The 21871-nt window shown below is 33.3% G+C and overlaps 2 protein-coding genes across 18 annotated transcripts; both read left to right on the top strand.

Annotated features, from left to right (window-relative positions):
• Window positions 1–1054: 1054 nt before the first annotated feature.
• LOC105801668 (valine--tRNA ligase, chloroplastic/mitochondrial 2-like) lies at window positions 1055–9356 on the top strand. Of its 5 annotated transcripts, XR_008190645.1 has the most exons (10): window positions 1055–1311; window positions 1406–1688; window positions 1812–1858; window positions 1940–1969; window positions 2924–3156; window positions 3242–3898; window positions 5077–5312; window positions 5786–5911; window positions 6836–6886; window positions 7560–7707. XR_008190645.1 is itself a non-coding variant. In XM_052623108.1 (7 exons), exons 1-7 carry the CDS (start codon window positions 6289–6291, stop codon window positions 8981–8983), a joined length of 654 nt encoding a protein of 217 aa, XP_052479068.1. In that variant the 5' UTR covers window positions 5918–6288; the 3' UTR covers window positions 8984–9356. The 5 variants fall into 5 exon arrangements, 3 of the variants coding, with proteins under 3 accessions (XP_052479068.1, XP_052479069.1, XP_052479070.1); XR_008190644.1 differs by lacking the exons at window positions 1055–1311; window positions 1406–1688; window positions 1812–1858; ... (3 more) ...; window positions 5077–5312; window positions 5786–5911 and adding exons at window positions 5918–6324; window positions 7031–7143; window positions 7996–8068; window positions 8207–8821; window positions 8918–9356; XM_052623108.1 differs by lacking the exons at window positions 1055–1311; window positions 1406–1688; window positions 1812–1858; ... (3 more) ...; window positions 5077–5312; window positions 5786–5911 and adding exons at window positions 5918–6324; window positions 7031–7143; window positions 7996–8068; window positions 8207–8373; window positions 8918–9356.
• A 1279-nt stretch (window positions 9357–10635) lies between these two features.
• LOC105765757 (uncharacterized) lies at window positions 10636–21657 on the top strand. 13 transcript variants are annotated; one of them, XR_008190638.1, is made up of 13 exons: window positions 10636–10835; window positions 11683–11732; window positions 16626–16710; window positions 17915–17998; window positions 18074–18193; window positions 18312–18459; window positions 18753–18842; window positions 18985–19039; window positions 19126–19248; window positions 19564–19620; window positions 20939–21114; window positions 21209–21491; window positions 21621–21657. XR_008190638.1 is itself a non-coding variant. In XM_052623103.1 (13 exons), the coding sequence occupies exons 4-12, from the start codon at window positions 17961–17963 to the stop codon at window positions 21278–21280; spliced, it is 879 nt and encodes a 292-aa protein (XP_052479063.1). In that variant the 5' UTR covers window positions 14373–14565; window positions 16218–16267; window positions 16626–16710; window positions 17700–17960; the 3' UTR covers window positions 21281–21301; window positions 21621–21657. The 13 variants fall into 13 exon arrangements, 5 of the variants coding, with proteins under 5 accessions (XP_052479063.1, XP_052479062.1, XP_052479065.1 ...); XR_008190636.1 differs by lacking the exons at window positions 10636–10835; window positions 11683–11732 and adding exons at window positions 14373–14565; window positions 16218–16267 and having other exon boundaries at window positions 17700–17998; XR_008190637.1 differs by lacking the exons at window positions 10636–10835; window positions 11683–11732 and adding exons at window positions 14373–14565; window positions 16218–16267.
• The last annotated feature ends 214 nt before the right edge of the window (window positions 21658–21871 follow it).

Raw genomic sequence — 21871 nt, forward strand, 5'->3', positions numbered from 1 at the left:
TGGCAAAAACCCCTGTCATAACATGCTAGATGAGAAACCAAACAAGCTAGACACAAAAACCTAAATGAGTAGACTAGCCACTAACCAATTTGAGCTAGGTAGGTTAACCACCTATCGTCTAATATTAAAACTAATCTAGGGAAAATCTTGAAAACTAATACTCAGTCTTTTTACCAAATATGGGTTTAGGAGTATGGTTACATATAGGGAAGGTTAGAGTATTTGACAGGCTGCGCGTGCGCAATAAAACAACTAATTTATAAAATAATTTTTCATGAATCATTCTACCATTGTTTCAATCTATTTGCGTTAATTCTAGTAAGAAGGAAGAAAGTTAGTTTAGTAATTTTATTTGTTGATTTAGATATAAGTTAAATATCATTTTATTAAAATTTTCATTAATAATTTTCATCTCATTTAAATTAGTAATTACTTGTAATTAATTTGATAAAAAAATTTAACAACAATCTCTTCAGCTCAATAAAAATTTAACTTACATGGTTGTCATGGTCCAACTTTGGCACAAAGGTGAAGAGTTTTTTTTTTTTTATAATTTCTAAGTATTTTGATTTAGCTTCGGTTTGAGGTTTCGATTGCAAGAAATATCGGTTGTGTGATAATCTTTCTAGTAATTAAAGACATTTTATAATTTTACAATTTTATAATATATACAAGTAAAAGAATTGAACAAAAAAATTTAAAAATTATTTTAATATAATGTCTAACTTAATATAACATAATATATATAAAATAATATTAAAATGAAATAAAAATTATATTCTTTATTTCAAAATTTTCATGACTTTTAGTTAATTTTAAGTCATCCAAACTTTATGTTCTTTAAACTATTTTGTGGTTTTAAATATTGGAGACTGTAAATTTTGAACAAAAGAATAAAAAGTAAATATATAAAATAGTAATGTATACATGAACGAATAATAAATGAAAAGAGATATTTTTTTTGTTTATTATTATTTTTCAATAGAGAATGCAATTGGAACTTTAAATGGCTAGATATATAATAAATAAAAACATATTTCATATTTTTTTTCAATAATAATAAAGAAATTAAGGGATCCCCTCGTATTTTCCTCTAGAGGTTTTTTGAAAAAAAACCAAGTCAGTAGCACCAAAGCCAGTAGCTATGGCGGAATCAATTTGCAGAGCACTAAGAGACGGAGCTCCAGAAGGCGAGCTGGCGCCTGCGTTCACCATCAAGGACTCCGTCACTTCTCCCTTTGCCTTACAAGTGTTTTCTCACGTGCTTTCTCAGCACTTCTCCTCCATTTTGGCAGGAAAATCGTAGTCACGGTTCGCTTTCCTTTTATTCTCTTCTCGAAAAACAAATTTGTTAACATTTATTAACTTGAAATTAGGGTAATTATTTAGTTATTATATGTTGCAGAGGCCTTGTCGTCGTTTCATTTTCCCGGAATCCATCGTTTTATTTGGATTTGCTGAAAAACAAAGGAACTGACGTCGCTTCATCGGATAAACAGTGAATTTCTTTTTGGCTCTAATAATTTTAGATTGTTACAGTGATCCACTTGGTTGGAAGGATCAGTTAGCAGGGAGTGGAAACTCCACAGCTCTTTCCAATGAAGCTTTGGTTTCGAGTACTGCTAATGTTTTTAGGGAAGTTAAACATATGGATAAGTTGTACAATTCAATTATTGAACTTGGCAAAGGTAAATCTTTTGCGAATCCTTTTCAAGTTTGAAAGATCAACATAAGCTTTGATTGTTTGTTGAGTAAATTCATTTATGGTTTTTGTTGGGTATTTTTTTATTGTTGCTTTTGATTGTTTGTAGGACTGGTAGGAGGTGGAAAAATCCGGTTTTCTATTGCCATAGACTCGGTAATCCTCTCTATCCTGTTTGCTAATGTTTGATTGAATGACACTTGAACTTTTTTTAACTATTAAAATTTCAATGCACAGAAAAAAAAGTGAAGTATCGACAAAATCCAAGTAAGCATACTGGCGTTGTATGATTAGTATTTCTTTCAAAATATTTTTGTTGGATATCTAGCTGGGAGTTGTCTCTAGCTTGGAATGGAGTACAATCAAGAAGTTTGGAGCTCAATATGATTTTGTTTAATATGCTATTCTAATATGCGCAAGAACATGAAATTTTGTCTAGAAATTTTGTTAAACATGTCTTCTTATTTCTTAAGAAGGTGCAAGGAAGTTTCCTCTAATAACAACAAAGTACCAGAAAATATTATGACTGATAGGTAGAATTTGTATGGTCAAGGGCACAAGGCGAATTCTAGGTGCTAAAATTCTTTTATTTCCTGAGGTGCGGGGGCAAAAAATTTAAAAAAGGAGCTTGCCTAAGTGCAGTAAGGCATAAGATATATGTGTCTATCCATTTATATACCAAGTTTAATATATATAGTTATGATAATAAACTCTAAATTGTGATCCAGCTTATCTACAAAACGTGCAAAATTTTTTTTCATTAATAGACCAATCTGCATGATTTCCTTATGATCCCATGTTGTTCTTGCCTGTTGTTGGATATTCAAATATTATGCACATTAATTAAAAGGAAAAAGAAACTTAATAGAACTTGAAGTAGTTGGGTTTTTGTTTTGCACCTCTCGCCTTACATTAAAATGTATCTAGATGCACCAGGTGTGCATGTGTGATCGAATGTACTTTTCCCTAAAGTCTGTTCAGGTAGATGTATTCTTCAATCGACATTCTGTTGCTGTCATGCTTCATAGTCTCAAAATTATCTTGGTTTTATGGAACCTTGCGTAGGTCTCATTTATGATGCATATTTTGTCCCATTATATGGTTTCTGTTTGTCTAATTGATAATAGAAAGATCAAAGGATGGTTGTTTTTTTTTTCTTTGATTCTTCTGTGTTGGTTCGCGAAAGAAGGAATGTTTTACGATTTTTCACTCCTTCAACAGAGAGGACTGGAATAAGCGCTTTAGTCACTGTGGGAGTCCGAGATATTCAGGGTGAGGGATTTCCGATCAGTTTTCTGGGTTGGCTGACTCCGTATTTCTGGACCTACCGCAACCTTGGCTAACCATTCCTTCAGCTTGAAACATGTTGAAACAAGATGGAACTCTGTGTTCCTTCTCACCTTGCATCGAACAAGTGCAACGTTCATGTGAAACTCTTAGATCTGACTTTACAGGTAACATATTAGAAACAAGTTATCCTATCTTGTTCAAGCAGTTTTTCTTTTAAAGCATCATGAACTTTGCTTGTAATATGCACAGATATATGGACCTTTGAAATGCTGCTCCACATGTATGAAATCCGTGAATGGAAAATGGATCACTTGAAGGTCAATGATGGGAATTCCACTGCATGCCCTCCACGCAAGAGGAGGCAGCCTTCAAGTGAAGCAAGTGTGGGGGACAATGCAAGTTCTCCGACAGTCATGGCTTGGCCATCTGCCGAAACTTGAGGGCATACCGGATATTTGACATTCGCAAGGAAGTGTTTCTTGAAAAAAAAAACTCTTTAACAAGTTGCAATCAATTCAAACACTGAGTTTTCATCCTGCTATTATGATTGATTCTTTGCTCACTCAGTGACACATTCCTGAGTATTCACTTTACAAGTTTTCATCCTATTTTTGGCCTGGTTTTAAATCACTGTTGTGAGTTTAACATTGTCCAAGTTCAGGTCAGACCAGGCCTACAGGTATCATAGTGTCTTTTGATAATTAAATGATACATTAAACAGCTTCCAACGTCTCTCTAAATTCTTGATGAGAGACCCTTCTTTCTCCTGTAAATTGTGTCTACTCTGTCTCCCTTTATTCTGATTTTTACCTTCTTTTTCTTTTGTTTTTATTTATTTTCTCTTCCTCCCTTTCTTTACTACAGCAGGACATTGAAATCCCCTTCTTCATCGGATTGCAATTTCAGGTATGATTTTCACTTCTACTAACTTTTTCTTTTCACGTCTTTTTTAGTTTCAGACCTATGCTTATCTTCTTTTATTTCTGTGGGTATTGTGGTTTTCATCTCTGTTTTAGTTTTCAGATTTATGCTTCTTCTTTTTATTTTTCAGTGTGTTTTTGTTATTCGTTTTGGTGTTCAGCCTTATGAAACACTGCTTATATTCGTCTTTTTAAATTTTGTGATGTCGCCATTTTTTTGTTAGTTTATCGCCTGTTAGGTGTTTTATTTTTTATTTTTTGATTGTTTGTTTTCTGTATTTAAGGACATTTTCTTGAAATCTTTGAGTCCTATTTATGAGATTTTACAGTGAAGATATGTTTCTAACAACTATATAAGTATCTACCCTAAAACCCTAACTGATTAGCAGAAAATAAATGGAAATATTTTCTTGTTTCTTTCCCTTTTATCGTCTCCTCATTTTCCCTTTTTCAACAAGTAAAAACATTATATTTTTGAAGGAATAAGAAAACACTAATTAAATCATACTGAGTTTTTAAATATTTTCAGAGAATTTGACATTAAATACTGGGTTAATTTTCATTCTTATTCTACTTTGGGGATATCCCGTCATATCTTGATCCGGGATAGGCTATTCCAAGAATATTCCCATCATATCCCGTCCCGGTTCATTATTTTTAGTGCCCGGTTCAGCTGTTTTGGCATCCGGTTCAGATTTTTAAGTGTTTGGACCGGGATACCTGTCGTACTTATTCCAGCAAGGGATATCCTATTCTAGGGATATCCCGGTTGGGGGATATCCTTTTGAAGGATACCCCGGCTTAGGTATATCCCATTCCAGGGATATCCCCTTGTTTTTAAGTTTGCCTTTATGTTATGGACAGCTGTATAAGCGGTGCTGATACCCAATTTCTATGAAACCCAACAGTAACTTTAAAATAGCCCCAAATACCAATAAACAATAAATGCAAACACCAATATTACTGGTATTTAAAAAACAGAAACAATTTCCAAAATTTATTCTTTTGAAAATAAATAATAATAAAAAAGTCTAGTCCAGAATGTAATTTTTGAAAATAAACAATGCCCCTTTATTTTTTATGCGTCTCTATCTATAGTTTCAGATATATGCTTCGTTTTACTAATATTTTAAGTTAGCTTTTGTCATGGTTTTCGGTTTTCAGATTAAAAGAATCAGGCCACGTTTGGTTGGTTCCCTCTTTATTCTTGGAAGAATATCAATGCTTTTGTTTGGTTGGTTCCCTCAAATGCGTAATAGGGATTCAGTGCTGAATGCTTTGAATGGCCATTCCGATCATGGCCGAATAGAAATAAAGAAAATTCTTCCCAAAATCTCCTTCACACTTTCTCTGCAAATGCGTTCAAAGTTGCTTCTTTTATCACAGCGTTACACTTTCAGGTTAGCAGATTTTTCTTTTCAAGTTTAATTTCGTTTGGTTTCTGTTCTTGCAATAATCAAATTTTGTTTTGGAAGGGTTTTTGGTGATGGGTTTTCTTAAAATTTTTCTAAAAATATAAGCTACAACTCAACTCCCAAGTCTCTGTCTTTTGGGGGAGATAATGTTTCGTTCTCTTATGGGAAACCTATGGACTAGAATTGAATTGCTTGGAGTCAATCGTAATCACCATATCGATCTCTTCCTCTTAATCCTTGTTTTATTATTTCGATTTTGCTGCTGGAGAGGACAAAAATAAACTAATTAATGGAGGAGATAACTCAAAATTTGATGAATTTATTTTGTTTGTAATACTCACGCATATATCTTTTGCAATATTTGTCATTCTTTAAATCAGAGTTTTATTCCCAAATTTCTTACTGATAATCACTTAGTCTTCATTATTGTATTTTACAGTATTTCAGATTTGTTTCAGGTTTGGAGATATGGTGCAACAGATGAAAATTTATTAAGAAATATACGTTATAGTGCTTTGGAGCAGACAAGTTGATGTCCAGACACTAGAGGGTCAAATGGAAACAGATATAGACTACTCCTTCAGGTATAAATGGAGTTGGAAATAGATATAGATGTATCTGCATCCTCTTCCAAGTACAAGATGTCTCCGATTCCCTATTATTGTAGTATAAATTCTACTAGTTTAGGTGGATCTACAATTTATTAACATGGGGCATTACTTGTTGGCATTTCTTTGCGTTTATCACATTTATTGGTGTCAAAATACAATATGCTGAAGTGTGTCATCTGTTACTCTGTTCGGAGTAATAACCTCTAATTTGAAATGGTTGTGTCAGTTCTTCCAGTGCTCATGTATCAGGGTTGGGTGACCTAAACATGCCATACTTCTTGCAACTTGCTGTCAAGTGCGATAAAAATTAGGTCTCCTTTCCAATTTTGTTGTGACATTGGAACCTCTACATGTCTTGCTCATCTTTTTGTTCTGCCAATGATCTGGTATTCTTTTTGGCGTTACCATCTAACATTACATATCCCTTCCTATTGTTGTATTGGAGCTATTACTTGTTGTGATGCATGGTGCATTCTCCTTCCACTGCAACATACATGCAGATGCACTTGTTCTTTCTCACTTCCATTTTTCCGTTCACTGTCTGTTACATTGTATTTCTAAGCATTTGTCTTGTTGATTTGTTATTTTCTACTGGTTGCTATTGTGACATATGTTTAGCTTCTTTCGATAGCATTGCAAAGGAACTTATACTGTTTCGATGGCACATATATATTATTAATTATTGGATAGGTGGGGTATTCACTGTGTTTGTTGATTGTACTATCAACAGTATTAATCTGAGTTATGCTTGCATTTGTAACTATTGTTATTACTCTCAGAAGAAAAGAAATCTATTATTATTGCATAGGGTGTAACTTAAATTCTCTTTTGACATCATCACAATGTCCTGTTCCTAAGAAGATTGGCATCATCTAATCGGTAAACTTTCCTTTTCAGTTTAACACGGAGGGGTATCTTCTAAGGCTTCCTCTTCCAGAATGTTGGGTGGTAAGAAAAAAATACTGTGCTTGTTTCGCCACCATCTATTTATCTGTATAGTGGAGCCAAGTTACCTCAATTCATACATACCCAGATTATTCTTTTTCTGAATGCTACAGAGAAGTTACTTGAGTACTGTTGTTCATTTTTCAGGTCTCAAAACTGCACATGCTTATTGATGCTGTCACTGAGAGTTATAACAAATATTTCTTTGGGGACGTTGGGAGAGAAATATATGATTTCTTTTGGGGTGATTTTGCTGACTGGTTTGTAGAATGTTCTTTTATAATCTGCTTTCTGCTAATAGAACGTAGTTCTATTGTTTTATGCCATTAGGGTCTGGATTTTATGCCATTTACAGATCATGAAAACTGAAAAGTAATGAAGTTTATGCTGTTGTTATATAGCACATAATGCCCTTTTTTTCTAAGGTTAAAGTTGTAAACTTCATTTGGTGGATAGTGTGTGTTATTTTATTGTTATCATTACTAGAATTCTATTGTAAGTTGGATCAGTATGTGCTGTTGACACATACATGAAATACCTGTCATGGTTGTTTGGTTTTTGCAAAAAATACTGGTATAATTTTTACTCTGATTAGCTGTAGTTATTTTTGTGTTACATGTACAGTCTTTAGATCTGCAACCCATGATTGGGATTTATGTTTTTGTTGTTTGCATAGGTATATTGAGGCCAGTAAAGCTCGCATTTACCACTCTGGAGATGATTCAGTTGGTTTGGTAGCTCAGACAGTTCTACTCTATGTTTTCGAGAATATACTGAAATTATTACATCCATTCATGCCATTCGTAACTGAGGAACTGTGGCAGGTGTGGGCTTTGTAGTGTTTACCACGTTTTCTGTTAATATAATTTTTATAATTTAAACTCATTTAGTTTACCATATTCTTGAATCTTTTCATTCATGCTAATATTAAGTTTGGATAAAATTCGCTGGAACACAATTTCCATTGATGAGCACCTTATCAAGTCTAGATTTAATGTGCCCACCAAAGGCGGAAAAAGGAATGGCTTAACGAACAATGCTAATGTCTTAAGTATCTGTATTCTTAGCATATCCGCAAATCAATGTTGATAGGTTGTATCCTCTTGATGCAGGAAGAGAAGGAGGTTTTGGCTCTCTTATCCAAGCTAGATTTAGACAATATTCATTTCACTGATTCTCCTCCAGGCATGTTTACTTTGAACCATATATGCTTTGGTCCTAGGACAAAGAAATGCTTTGCATAATCATTTAACTAATAGTACTTCCTATTGATTCTCTTTGATATATTAAATGTTGGACATCTATATGTATTTATACTTGCAGAGGATGCAAAACAATCAGTTCACCTTATTGCAAGTGAAGGACTGGAGGCATATCTTCCCCTTGCTGATATGGTTGATATTTCTGCTGAAGTGCAACGCCTTACCAAGCGCCTATCAAAGATGCAAACGGAGTATGAGGGACTTAAAGCTCGCCTCAACTCTCCTAAAGTATGAACTTTACTTTGTCATAGATGTAGATGCACTAATATTGCACATTACTTTGGCACAAATGGTAATAGTGACCACTGTGCTTAAGCTTGTCAAACATGACTGAATGTACGGATTAAAATAGGAAAAAACAAGGCACGGAACTTAAAAACAACACTACTTTGTAGTAGTCAGAGTTTCATGGAGAGGATTCCTGAATATGTTTGCTATGGCATTTTGTTTATTATGTGTCAACTTTAGTGGGGCCACTTACCCAGAGAACTTCATAAAATTAACTTTAGGGAGAAGCTCAAACTGTTGTTTTTTTTTAAATCAATTGGGAAAGTTTATGTGCTATAAAGCATTTGGAAAAGTTTGGCACACTTCAATTTGGTGTATCATGAGAACTAGCTGTTGTTCGTGTTCAACATTGCTACTAAAATTAATTGATAGTTCACTGTTTACTCGCGTAAGTCTTCTTAGGATGTGTCAACTGATGGCCTTTTCTTCTCCAACAAGCTTCATATTCTCCTATGCTTGTTGATGCCTGCAATTGCTACTGCAGTTCATAGAGAAAGCTCCCAAGGATGTTGTCCGTGGGGTTCAGGAAAAAGCAGCAGAAGCAGAATAGAAGATTAATTTGATCAAAAACCGATTGGCTTTCCTGAAATCAACTGTTACGCTTTCGCAATAGGCTCCATATTGGTCATATTTTCAGTCTTAGCAAAGCTACACGTCCTGTTGGGATGATCTGCACTGTTTACTCATTTATGTCACTATAAACTCCATTTCAACTGTACTACACATTCAACCTTTAGAGGACTTTGTAGTTTTCTGTTGTTAGAAGCATATTATACCCAAAGTTCCGCACTGATAAAGTGAGCCCAGAACGCAACTGGCTTGGTCAGATAAGAAGGATAGAGCAATCTATAAATTGAGTGGAATTGAAATGCCATAATTGTGCTTTCATTGCTTAATCGAAGTTACAAAAAATATTAAACCTTGCTCATTGTTCTTCATTGTACCTTTATTCAGGTATTGATTTCATTGGTTTCTTGTTTTGGGTTCCAATCTTCCATAGATTTAAGTAGCATTTATTTTATCAAATATTATTTGCGTGGGAGAATGGAAGATGATGGGTTTCTATTACTTAGTGTTAGCATTTCTTTTATCAAATATTATTGTCTCGGTTTGAAGCGTGACATGAATACTCCTCGGCAAAGGAGAGAATACTAGGTGCCATTTCTATTCTTGGGAAATGGTTATACTTCAACGATTTTAGAATAGACTAGAATTAAATCCCACTTACGTCGAGCCGTCCAATTTTATTAATGAAATTTTAATTAATATTAGTTAACTAATTTTTTATCCCATCAAGGTCGATTTATTACAAAATTTGTCTCAATTATTTTAATATTTGAGTAATAATTTGATTGCAAAATTAAAATATATTTAATATTTAATATTTTAAATATATATAATTAATTATCTAATATTTGAATAATAATGATTCAAATGCCTCATAGAACACATCCTATGACAACTCTGGTAGTATTCATTGGCTTCAATGTATAATGTTGTGTTGGTCTCCGTCATTACTCCTAAAATTTTATGCTGGTTGAAATATTTTGCAGTTTTAAGAATGGTAATTTAAAGTTCAAATATAATTTATATCTAGAAATTTCGTTATTAAAAATTGTAATCAAAAGTTTAAGATTTGAGACTAAAAATATTAAAAATCGTCATAACTTGTTCATAATTTTTAAGTTTTCTAGTTTATATGGATTGTTACTTCGAGAGCTTTTTTCTTTTAAAGTAGAACTAAATTTAACTAGAAAAACATATTATTGGAGATATCATATTTTGTTCAACAGAAAGTGTTCAAGTCCATTCGAAGTTGTACTTAAATGAAAAAAAATAGATGGTTTTAAAAAGTCATAAATGTAGTTACCCATATATGTTAAAAGCTTTAAGTTTGGATTTTTGAGTTAAGGTTTTCTATTTGGAGTTTAGAGTCAATTCAGGCTTTCACTTTCAATTTTGATTTTGGGTTTTTGATTTGGTTTTGGTTTGAAGTTTCGGTTGCAAAATATTTCAGTTGTATGATAACCTATAATTGAACATGTATGATAATTCAACAATATATGGGTATCAGTTCCTTGGGAACACTGGGCTGAGTCCTAGGAAAAGGAAACAATTTAAATGAAAAAGCGGGCCCAAATAATGAAAAAAAATCGGTCCGAATTACAGGAAACAAAAGACAAAATTAAAAAGCAGGAGACCTAATACCTGGTCTCCACTAAATTGTTGCCTTTTTCACATCTCTGTACCAGCAGTCCAATTGATAGCCAGTTTAAAAAAATCTTCCATTTCCTGCTATCTCTTTTCTTTGCAAACCTTCCATGAAAACCTCTTCAATCTGGGTGCCTCGGCCATCTTTCCTCTTGTTCGCGTCGATTGTAGACTATAACTGCTCCCTCCAGGTACTGTTCTTCTCCCCTTTTTAATGCTTCTTTCGCGAGTTCGTGGGCACAACCATTTCCTGATCTTTGAACAAACTGGAAATTGATTTCTTGAAAATGGTCTTTTTTGCTTTGAATGTCTCTAATAATTGCCCCAATAACTGATTTATCTGACGCTGTTGATTTACATTTTTGAATTACCATTCTTGAATCCCCTACATTTTGGGCCACTTTCCTTATACAAGTGTTGTTTGATTTTCTTTTTTAAAGGAAAAATACAGTTTGTATGGCGATGTTGTATGTTTTCAAATAGAATAGAAAGTAAGAGACTTTGGGATCAATTAACGTCAATTTTAACTAGAAGAACATGGTCTTATTTGGAGTGAAAATTGTTGCATTTTATCTGGTGCTAAGGTGGTGCATATTAGTCTTTGGTTTTCTTTTCACTGCTAGGTTCTTTCACTCATCAGTAAGGATCGGGTTAGGTTTTCTTTAAAATAGTTGATTGGAGGTCATCGACGAACTTAGTTGGAACTGTTTGTGTGCTGGCGCTTATATGATTTGGAATTGGATTTTGATTGAAATATTCGGGTAATATCTAAATGCATGGCCTGGATGGAATTAGGGATGCAATTTAACTGAAAATGTTGTTTTATATTACAAAGTAGTTATAAGTGTTTATTGTGTTGCATTAGAAGATGTTAACTAGGTGTTGTTTTCTTTCTTATGAAGAACGCAGTATATTTGCCTTTTTTGATCTTACGATGAGAGTTTTCTTTCAAAGTTTCATATTTGAATCGTATTACTGATTTATTTTTCAAAAAATCCAAATTACTCATCTTTCGCTTTGGTATTGTTAATTATGTAGAAAACGAAGGTTTCTCTTTTGTGGACGTCGGCCATTCATATCAACCCAAGGTATCTCTCTACAATCTAATGGTTAACAATGGAAGTTTAATAAAACCCTATTTGGTTAACAATGGAAGTTTAATAAAACCGTGGGTTTTTAGCTGCTTCCATGCAATTTTCTTCTACACATTTGGAAAATATTACTATCTAATTCAGAAGTACTTCTGGGTAAGTCTTTTTTTTTGTCAATTTTCTACCTTTACTATTGATTAAATCATTCATCTTACATTCTTTTCCTATTTAGATACATACATATATTTTAATGAATTTGGGTCTCCCTGGTATTCTAGGTGATAGTTTATTCTTAATAGAACTTTGGATGTGTGGTAAATATTTTTGTTTTGGGGAGTAAATTTTGGTACATAAATTTGCATATTAGTCCAGCATCATCTATGTATTCAATTGAATGTGTTTTTCGTCTTTTAAGGATGTTGCTTATGGACTCCTTGACGAAGATATCTTTCAGTCGCTGCTGCATTAGAGGTGGAGATTTGATTATTGTATATGAGAGGCATGATACTATGAAAGTTGTTAAAAGTGTACAAGAATTCGGTTCTTCAAAATCGTTTGGGTGTATTTAAAGCTGTTAAAGCTGCATTATATTTCTGGATGGTAATAAAATGTCTTTTTAATTCGTTGTGAGTTGTGACATTCTGTTTCTTAGTTTTCTCAAAAAGTCTGTACTTTATTTTTTTAAAAATAGTAATAATCTAATTGGGATGCTTGTTGATATTGATAAGAATTGGAGAATTTCAACCGATTTGCTAATTGCAAAGGTTTTTGTCGATTTGGGTTTCATGATTATATACGGTGGAGATTGTCATGATTCGTGTATGCATATATATTTTCTTTTTCATACTGCTGGGTGCTTGCATTAGTCAGTAAGTGTTGGGTATATTTTCTTTAAAATACTTGGGATTGTCTGTGTTCTGTTGGGTATGATTTGCAAATGGATTTTGATTGGAAGTTTTAGGTAGACCCATGGTATCTCTGTATATCAACTGAATGGGAAGTTTTGTGTGATTATTGATATATCCATGTGGTGAAAATACTCTGATTTTGGTTAAAGATAGAATTATATTCATCTGTGTTACCTAGCCTTACATGAAGGGAAAATTGAGTTGTAATCTTTTAAGTAAATAGGTTCTATGAGATTGATTAACATAATTCGTGTATGCATATATGTTTTCTTTTTCATACTGCTAGGTGGTTGCATTCATCAGTAAGGATTGGGTATATTTTCTTTAAAATAGTTGGGATTGTTCGTGTTCTGTTGGGTAAGATTTGCAAATGGATCTTGATTGGAAGCTTTAGGTAGACCCATGGTATCTCTGTATATCAGCTGAATGGGAAAGTTTTGTGTGATTATTGATGTATCCATGTGGTGAAATACTCAGATTTTGGTTAACAATGGAAGTTTAATAAAACCGAGGGTTTTTAGCTGCCATGCAATTTTCTTCTTCATATCTGGAAAATATTGCTATCTAATTCAGAAGTACTTCTGGGTAAGTCTTTTTTTGTCAATTTTCTACCTTAACTATTGATTAAATCATTCATCTTACATTCTTTTCCTATTTAGATACATACATATATTTTAATGAATTTGGGTCTCCCTGGTATTCTAGGTGATAGTTTATTCTTAATAGAACTTTGGATATCTGGTAAATATTTTCGTTTTGGGAGTGAATTTTGGTACATAAATTGCATATTAGTCCAGCATCATCTATGTATTCAATTGAATGTGTTTTTCTTCTTTTAAGGATGTTGCTTATGGATTCCTTGACGAAGATTTCTTTCAATCGCTGCATTAGAGGTGGAGATTTGATTATTGTATATGAGAGGCATGATACTATGAAAGTTGTTAAAAGTGTGCGAGAATTCGGTTCTTCAAAATCGTTTCGGTGTATTTAAAGCTGTTAAAGCTGCATTATATATGTTCAGGAATAAGAAAATACTAATTAAATCATACTGAGTTTTTAAATATTTACGGAGAATATATTTATTATCTATAAGCATTATTGAATAAATTTTAAAAGATTTTTTTTTTTATAAATTTGAAAGAAAATTTAAAGTACTTATTATAAAATTGGTTTCTTTAATAAGCCCTGAATTTATTTTCATTCTTATTCTGGTTGAGGGATATTCCCGTCGTATCCCGTACCGGGATAAGCTATTCCAAGATTATCCCCATCATATCCTATCCCGGTTCAGTATCTTTGTGTCCGGTTCAGCAGCTTTGGTGGCCGGTTCAGATTTTTAATGTGTCTGGACCGGGTTACCTACGTAGTTATTCCAGATAGGGATATCCCATCCCAGGGATATACCGGCTTGGGATATCCCATTCAAGAGATACCCCGGCTTGGGGTCTAGGGGTTTGAGGCTTGGGGCTTGGGTTTAGGGTTGGGCTGGTGTTTTTGGGCTTTTGTTTCAGTGTTTGGGGCTTTGAATCTCTTAGGTTTTGGATTACTGGGTTTTGGACTACATTGGATAGTGATTTTAGGGACCAAAATATATACCCAAAATTTATTAACCTTGTAAATTATTAAAAAAGAATTGAGGATGAGGTTTCTTTTTAATTGAAATGGGCTTTTTTATAATAAATCCAACAAGCCAACTCTAGGCCATTGATGACTTTAATCCAACAAACGAAATGGACCGTCTGAATGAGGGGAAGAAAATGAGGAAGGCAGCCATTAAGAAATGAAGCTTCTCTCTCCTTTGTTATAGGATTTATGAATAACCTCGATTTCAATCTCTCTCCTCCCGATATATCTCCGGCAATAAAACTCCACCGTTTTTTTCTATCTTCGTTTGTTTGGTTTTGGCTCAGATCGACTCCCGGGTAAGAATTTGTGTCTTTGTTTCAGAGTTCGACTCCTTATTTCTCTTCTCCTAAAGATTATTCTCATTTGAATCTTTGCCATTACCGTTTTTATACAACTTTTGGTTTGGAATTACGGGTCGATCATTTGAATCTTTGCCATTATCTGTTTTGGAGTGTGGTGTGTTTAACTGTGTGGGTTTGGGGTGGTGTTGGTTCAGGTTTGTAGTCTTTGGTCTGACCAAAGTAAAGTCTCTTCTTTCCTTTCCCTTTTATCTCACTTAAGCTAATGCTTTAAACTTTTTCGCCTGCCTTTCTTTCTAATGTGACAGTCCAGATAGCCTAATGGTCTCGTGTATAAAAAACTGCTTTCTAGTCTGATGTGCTGCAAAAGAAAAATCTCTGATTGGCTGGATTATAAGTACTGTGAAACCAGTATCCCAATTGTTAAGTCAACCATCAGTAAATCGGCGCATATGAATGACTTTAATTAAATAATTCCCTGTGAAACTCTACGATAATTAGTTTAATCGATCTGTCCTTAGGATATGTACTACTCTTCCTGTCCATATATAACTGTTTTTAGTTAGAATCTTTCTTGCCCTGTTTTTTGTTAGAGTGTTTGTGTTTGTGAGATAGAACCTAACAAATTGAGCCCACTTTCCTTTTTAAGCCATTGGTTAATGACTTCGGTTTATATCGTATTAGTTTGCATGAATTTGATTCTTTGAATAACCTTCTTGTGGTGTCTTGGGTTTAATTCAAAATTTTCCGAATTATTAATGGTTGATGTGGAAATTTGATTAGGACAAAGTGAAAAAGTTATGCTCTAATTTTCTGAACTGTCAAGATATAGGTATGTTAGGGGAAGCCTACTCTCTGTTTACTGGTAAGTTTAATATTGAGTGTTATATGAGGTGGATATCTTTAATCTACAGTTTATATATATTTAAGGTCAGGGAATAGTTGTTTCCAATTACTTGAACACTTGGCTGTTTTCATTTAATCTACAGTTGATATATATTTAAGGCCACTTTCCTTATACAAGTGTTGTTTGATTTTCTTTTTTAAAGGAAAAATACAATTTGTATGCCGTTGTTGTGTGTTTTCAAATAGAATAGAATGTAAGAGACTTTGGGATCAATTAACATCAATTTTAACTAGAAGAACATTGTCATATTTGGAGAGAAAATTCTTGCATTTTATCTGGTGCTAAGGTGGTACATATTAGTCTTTGGTTTTCTTTTCACACTGCTAGGTGCTTTCACTCATCAGTAAGGATCGGGGTAGGTTTTCTTTAAAATAGTTGAGTGGAGGTCATCGATGAACTTAGTTGGAACTGTTTGTGTGCTGGTGCTTATATGATTTGGAATTGGATTTTGATTGAAATATTCGGGTAATATCTAAATGCATGGTCTGGATGGAATTAGGGATGCAATTTAACTGCAAATGTTGTTTTATATTACAAAGTAGTTACAAGTGTTTATTGTGTTGCATTAGAAGATGTTAACTAGGTGTTGTTTTCTTTCTTATGAAGAAAGCAGTATATTTGCCTTTTTTGATCTTACGATGAGAGTTTTCTTTCAAAGTTTCATATTTGAATCGTATTGCTGATTTATTTTTCAAAAAATCCAAATTACTCATCTTTCGCTTTGGTATTGTTAATTATGTAGAAAATGAAGGTTTCTCTTTTGTGGACGTCAGCCATTCATATCAACCCAAGGTATCTCTCTACAATCTCATGGTTTTGTTTGCAGTAACATTGATGCGTTTGTTTTATTTGATTGTTGTTTTCTAAATTGTCAAAATTAAAGTAAATTTTCTTCGGATTGAATTTAATTTTCATTGGGCCTATGTGGCCATTGGTTTTTTGCGACTTGTGATAGTTGTCCTGTTTTTTTGGGCTGTTATAATGGTCATGGTTTTCGGGTTTCTGTTTAGTTCCTGTGGCTTGTGATACCGAGCATGTTTTCATAGTTTATTCTCTCCTCATTTTCCTTTTTTTCTAACATTTCTTTCCCTTTTATTCTCTCCTTTATTATGTCTGTCTCATTTCAAATATTACCTCTCATATTTTTTAGGCCCGAAAGAATTCAAAGACACACTATATTGTGATTCTCTCTACCGTTTCTGTTTTGGGATTTTTGGACTCCCTTGCTTAATCAGGTATGAATCTTTTCTCCAACATTGTCTTTTCCGTTCTCCCTTTTAAGAACTATGCTTTTGTACTTGTATTTTTTGGTTTATTTTATGGCTTTTGGTTTTCAGGTTTAGAAATCAACAATAAAAAAAAGTTGGTCAGTTACTTAATGGGAAGCAAAAAATCTGAAATTGTATTGGGAATTTTCTCTTTTCATTTTTTTTTCATAAATATTACAATAAATTAAACTAACTGGTTGGCAATAAATGACCAGCTTATTCCCATATTCTGTCCTATTTTTCCTTTATTTCTAACGTTCCTTTCTCCTTTTTTAGCTACTCTTTTTCCCTTCTTTACAAATATTTTCCTTCTCTCTTGTTTTTTCTTCTCTCAGCCTTTTTTCCTGTGTTTTCTTCAATCTATAGCTCTCCCATTTATTCGCTGTCTCTCTCTCTCTCTCAATATCCTTTCAATTTTTTCCTCAAATTTTTTAGCTTCAGGTAACCAAATTTCAGGGTTTTTTTTTTTTTTTTCTGTTTCTATTTTTTGTAATTTTTGAAACTCCCTACATCATTGGAAATTGATTTCAGGTATGAATATAATTAAACTGTCTCTTTCCTCATTATTTCTGATTTTAGTTTCAGATATATGCTTATATTTACTAATATTTTCAATTTGTTTTTTTTCTGGGATTTCGGTATTTTAACAATAATAGTTTTTTAACAATGTTAGTAAGTTTAGGTTTTATTATCTATTAAATATATATAAAACTAATTGACCCAACGTACATAAAACAAATCAATGTAGTCCGGTGTTCTGCCTTCCAAATAATGTAAAAATAATATGGGTGAATTTAAAATGATTTGGATTATTTTTTTTTGCAAATATGAATTAAGTAAAATTTTAAGATGAAATATATTAATATAATTGATGCATCAACATCTCTATTGCGCTTAAAGTCTATGCAAAAGGGAAAAATACTTTTTAACCTTTTATAGAACACCGAATTAACCAGAAAGATTGTGGGAAGAGCCACGTGTAGCAAAAGGACCATTGCACGCGAGCGCAGCGAATCGTATCCTCGTTTCCTGCCGCCATTGTTACCCATCTTCTTCAAGCTTGGCATACCATCAAACTACCCTATATGTGGTTTAGTCTCACTAACGGAAGCATTTGAATTTTACGTTGTTGCGTTACGCGTCGTCCGACTATCCCCTCTCAACTTTCCAGGTTCCCTGCTCTACATCTCCTGGAGAGCACAGTCCTCAATAACACTATGTCCTCTTTTTCTTCTTTCGCTCATTCAAATAGATGGTAATTTTCAAATTTGAGCGCAAATTCATATCAATAATCTAATTTTTATCCATTTTGAATAAATTTTTCTCTTAGGTTTTTTGGTGGATTTTGCAGTGGAGGCAGAGGTCAAGATATGAAATATGATCGAGAAAGATCCAGAGGCCGTGGCGGCAGTGGCAGCAAGGACAAAATTGATGCTCTTGGTCGACTCTTGTAAGCGGCGTTGGAAATTAAAACATTCTATCAATTCTTTTTATTTATTTATTTTATATACGATTAAATTTATTTTATTCATTAGTGTTTTTTTTTTTTTTGGTTTAATCTCTTTTAGGACACGAATTTTGCGACATATGGCTACTGAACTGAATTTGAATATGCGAAGTGATGGTTATGTCAAAGTTGAAGATTTGCTGAAGCTGAATATGAGAGCATTTGCTAATATCCCTTTAAGGTCACAAACTGTTGATGATATCAAAGAGGTAGAATTTGTAACATCATTTCTTTTCTTTGTTCACTGTTGAATCTTGAGAATCCTTTCCTATTTTGATTGAATTTTCTATCATTGCAGCATGTAACTTTTGTAGTTAAAATTGATGAAAATGGCTTCTTTAAAAACTATTTGTTGTTTACTTGTAAGCGATCTTTGAGCTGTTACCAGTAGTAATTTAGATTCTTGGTCTCCAAAATTTTGGTGTATAAACAATCATGAGAAGGAAAATGTTCATTTTGCAGCCAAAAGAAATTTCATGGTTTTTATGTTTATTGATTGTAGGCTGTCAGAAAAGATAATAAGCAACGTTTTAGCCTTCTTGAGGAAAATGGGGAGCTTCTGATTCGTGCAAACCAAGGCCACACCGTCATGGTGATGAATCTTTCTTAAAAATTTATCAATTTCTTCATGCTTTATTTTAATTTTCACCTTAGATTATTTTTAGCTGTTGTTTTGAGCATCTTTATTTATGTTTATGCACTTCTAAGGAAGATATTGTATGTCACGTTGGCAGACAGTTCAGTCTGAAAGATTATTGAAACAAATCCTTTCAGCTGATGAAGTGCAATGTAAGAACATCATGTCTCTTAGATTTATGGACTTCCTTTATGCCTTTTATTTTGCATAATCCTCTTGGTTTTCCTTGAGATGATAGTTTGCGTACATGGAACCTATAAGAGGAATTTGGAATCAATTTTGGAGTCGGGTTTGAAGCGCATGAAAAGATTGCATGTTCACTTCTCAAGTGGCTTGCTGACTGATGGTGAAGTGATAAGTGGTGAGATATCATGAAATTTCTCTCTACTGGTCCTCTGAACTTTGACATATGAACTCCTTCATTTTACTCTTTATTTCCAATATGCTAGCTCTGTATACGTGTCAAACTGCTTAGGGGTGTTATTATGCTTGTTATCTGCATTTCACCATAGGATTCATACTAAAGATTATGAAAGGGGATTACTAAGATACCGATATATAATGTGAATTTAAGAGATAATGGAAAATGACAAGCACTAATCGGCATAAATTGAGTTTTAGTGAATCTAAATGCTGTAGAGGGCTTATGATGATTTGTATCTTATACCCTCTTCAGGTATGAGACGAGATGTTACCGTTTTGATCTATCTTGATGTTAGAAAAGCTTTAGAAGGTAAGCATGCTTGCTTCTTTCAAGTTTCAGTCCGGTGATGATTCTATGAACCGAAGCAATAACTGCAAGTCATGTCTTTCTCACTTTTCTTTAAGAGTCGTGGCCGAACATATATTGATCTGTTCTTGCCAAACTATGGTTCTTAAGTTGTCTTCGCTTGTTTTCTTGATGACTGTAGAAGGCATGAAGCTTTACATTTCAGACAACAAAGTGATATTGACTGAGGGTTTTGATGGGTGGTACCTGTCAAGTGCTTTGAGAAAATAGAATCATGGCCAGATAGAAAACCTATACCTTTCTCAAATGTTTATATTTGGATGATGAAATGATCAGTTTTTTTTTTCTCTTTTAAACCTGTGTGATGACAAATTTGTATTGGATCTTATAAAATTCATTTTGTTTGATATTACATCCTTGGCATCCATTTCTCTCCAAGTTTCCATGCTGTTTATGGTCGTGATTTGTTTTTGTTATAATTGTGTTTTAAAGGTATCATGATCGTGTTGTGTTTTTGTTTCATAATTGCGGTTGAGGTATTCATGTTAATAACTGGATTTATATAAGTTTTGATTTGTTGAGGGTGTTGATGTTTTGCTTTAGATAGTTTTTTGTTATTGGTTTTCATATCCTTTTTCAAATTTAAGCTTATTACAGTGATCTCAGAAGATGAAATTTACCTTCTGCAATTTGTAGATCTGTGTCATGTTTGAGTTTTTGTTTTGACATATTTAATTATTCATGTCATATATTTTGATTGTGTTCATATTCAAAATTCTCAGCTGCACTACATTCATCTCACATCATTAAATTTACATTTTACCATTTCTATATCCATATTATGATCGGTTTTATGTAATTACATGAAATTTTGTGTCCATAATTTAAATTTTAATTTGCATATTTTTTCATGTTTTAATTTTTTTATATCAAGTCCAAACTTCCATTTTTCTTAATTTAGTAAAAGAGTTCTGACAATATAAAAGGGAATGTACATGTAGCAAGTTTTACTTTTACATCTGCACATGTAGCTGGAGTATCTGCAGTGGTTGATGTACGCTCCTCTACACCAGCCAAACAGGTTGTTCTGTTTCTATTAATATGGATGCCTGACAAGGAGACGGTCCACAGTATGGTTCAGGACACTCACTACCTTCTAAATTCTCCTCCATATGCTCAACTTTCTGGGCAGGGACCACTGAATCACAACAGATACAATTTAGTTACCCATTTTAATTATAAATAAATAAAAAGTTAAATAGTAAGTACTTCAAGTTTAATTAAGACATCAATAACGGGAGAAGCATACTTTTCCAATCAGGTTTTCGCTTCTCTGTCACTGGCGTGACTACGAACATCAGCCTCAACATCCCTCTCGGCCTTTATTACATTTTGGCAGGAAATGTCATGTCATGTCACTTCTCCCTTTGCCTTACAAGTGTTTTACGTGCTTTCTCAGCTCTTCTCCTCCATTTTGGCAGGAAAATTGCAGTCACGGTTCGCTTTCCTTTTATTTTCTTTTCAGAAAACCGTTTTGTTAACATTTATTAACTTGAAATTAGGGTAATTATTTAGTTATTATATGTTGCAGAGGCCTTGTCATCGTTTCATTTTCTCGGAATCCATTGTTTTATTTGGATTTGCTGAAAAACAAAGGAACTGACGTCGCTTCATCAGATAAACGGTGAATTTCTTTTTGGCTCTAATAATTTTAGATTGTTACAGTGATCCACTTGGTTGGAAGGATCAATTAGCAGGGAGTGGAAACTCCACAGCTCTTTCCAATGAAGCCTTGGTTTCGAGTACTGCTAATGTTTTTAGGGAAGTTAATCATATGGATAAGTTGTACAATTCAATTATTGAACTTGGCAAAGGTAAATCTTTTGCAAATCCTTTCAAGTTTGAAAGATCAACATAACATAAGCTTTTGATTGTTTGTTGAGTAAATTCATTTATGGTTTTTGTTGGGTATTTTTTTTATTGTTGCTTTTGATTGTTTGTAGGACTGGTAAAATCCGGTTTTCTATTGCCATAGACTCGGTAATCCTCTCTATCCTGTTTGCTAATGTTTGATTGAATGAAACTTGAACTTTTTTTTAACTAGTAAAATTTCAATGTACAGAACAAAGAAAAAGAAAAGTGAAGTATAGACAAAATCCAAGTAAGCATACTTGCGTTGTATGATTAGTATTTCTTTCAAAATATTTTTGTTGGATATCTAGCTGGGAGTTGTCTCTGGCTTGGAATGGAGTAC

Source organism: Gossypium raimondii, chromosome 11, assembly GCF_025698545.1.
Source record: "Gossypium raimondii isolate GPD5lz chromosome 11, ASM2569854v1, whole genome shotgun sequence".
Taxonomy (NCBI): domain Eukaryota; kingdom Viridiplantae; phylum Streptophyta; class Magnoliopsida; order Malvales; family Malvaceae; genus Gossypium; species Gossypium raimondii.

What these genes read in the sequence shown, in the direction of transcription:
- LOC105801668 (XM_052623108.1), top strand. Translation starts at nt 6,289, where the DNA reads ATGTCTTGCTCATCTTTTTGTTCTGCCAATGATCTG. An exon ending in TGGGGTGATTTTGCTGACTG is followed by an intron (nt 7,144 to 7,559) that starts GTTTGTAGAATG and finishes TTGTTTGCATAG; the next exon opens with GTATATTGAGGCCAGTAAAG. An exon ending in TTTCACTGATTCTCCTCCAG is followed by an intron (nt 8,069 to 8,206) that starts GCATGTTTACTT and finishes TTATACTTGCAG; the next exon opens with AGGATGCAAAACAATCAGTT.
- LOC105765757 (XM_052623102.1), top strand. Translation starts at nt 17,961, where the DNA reads ATGTCCTCTTTTTCTTCTTTCGCTCATTCAAATAGATG. An exon ending in CTGTTGATGATATCAAAGAG is followed by an intron (nt 18,460 to 18,752) that starts GTAGAATTTGTA and finishes TATTGATTGTAG; the next exon opens with GCTGTCAGAAAAGATAATAA. An exon ending in ACCAAGGCCACACCGTCATG is followed by an intron (nt 18,843 to 18,984) that starts GTGATGAATCTT and finishes TCACGTTGGCAG; the next exon opens with ACAGTTCAGTCTGAAAGATT.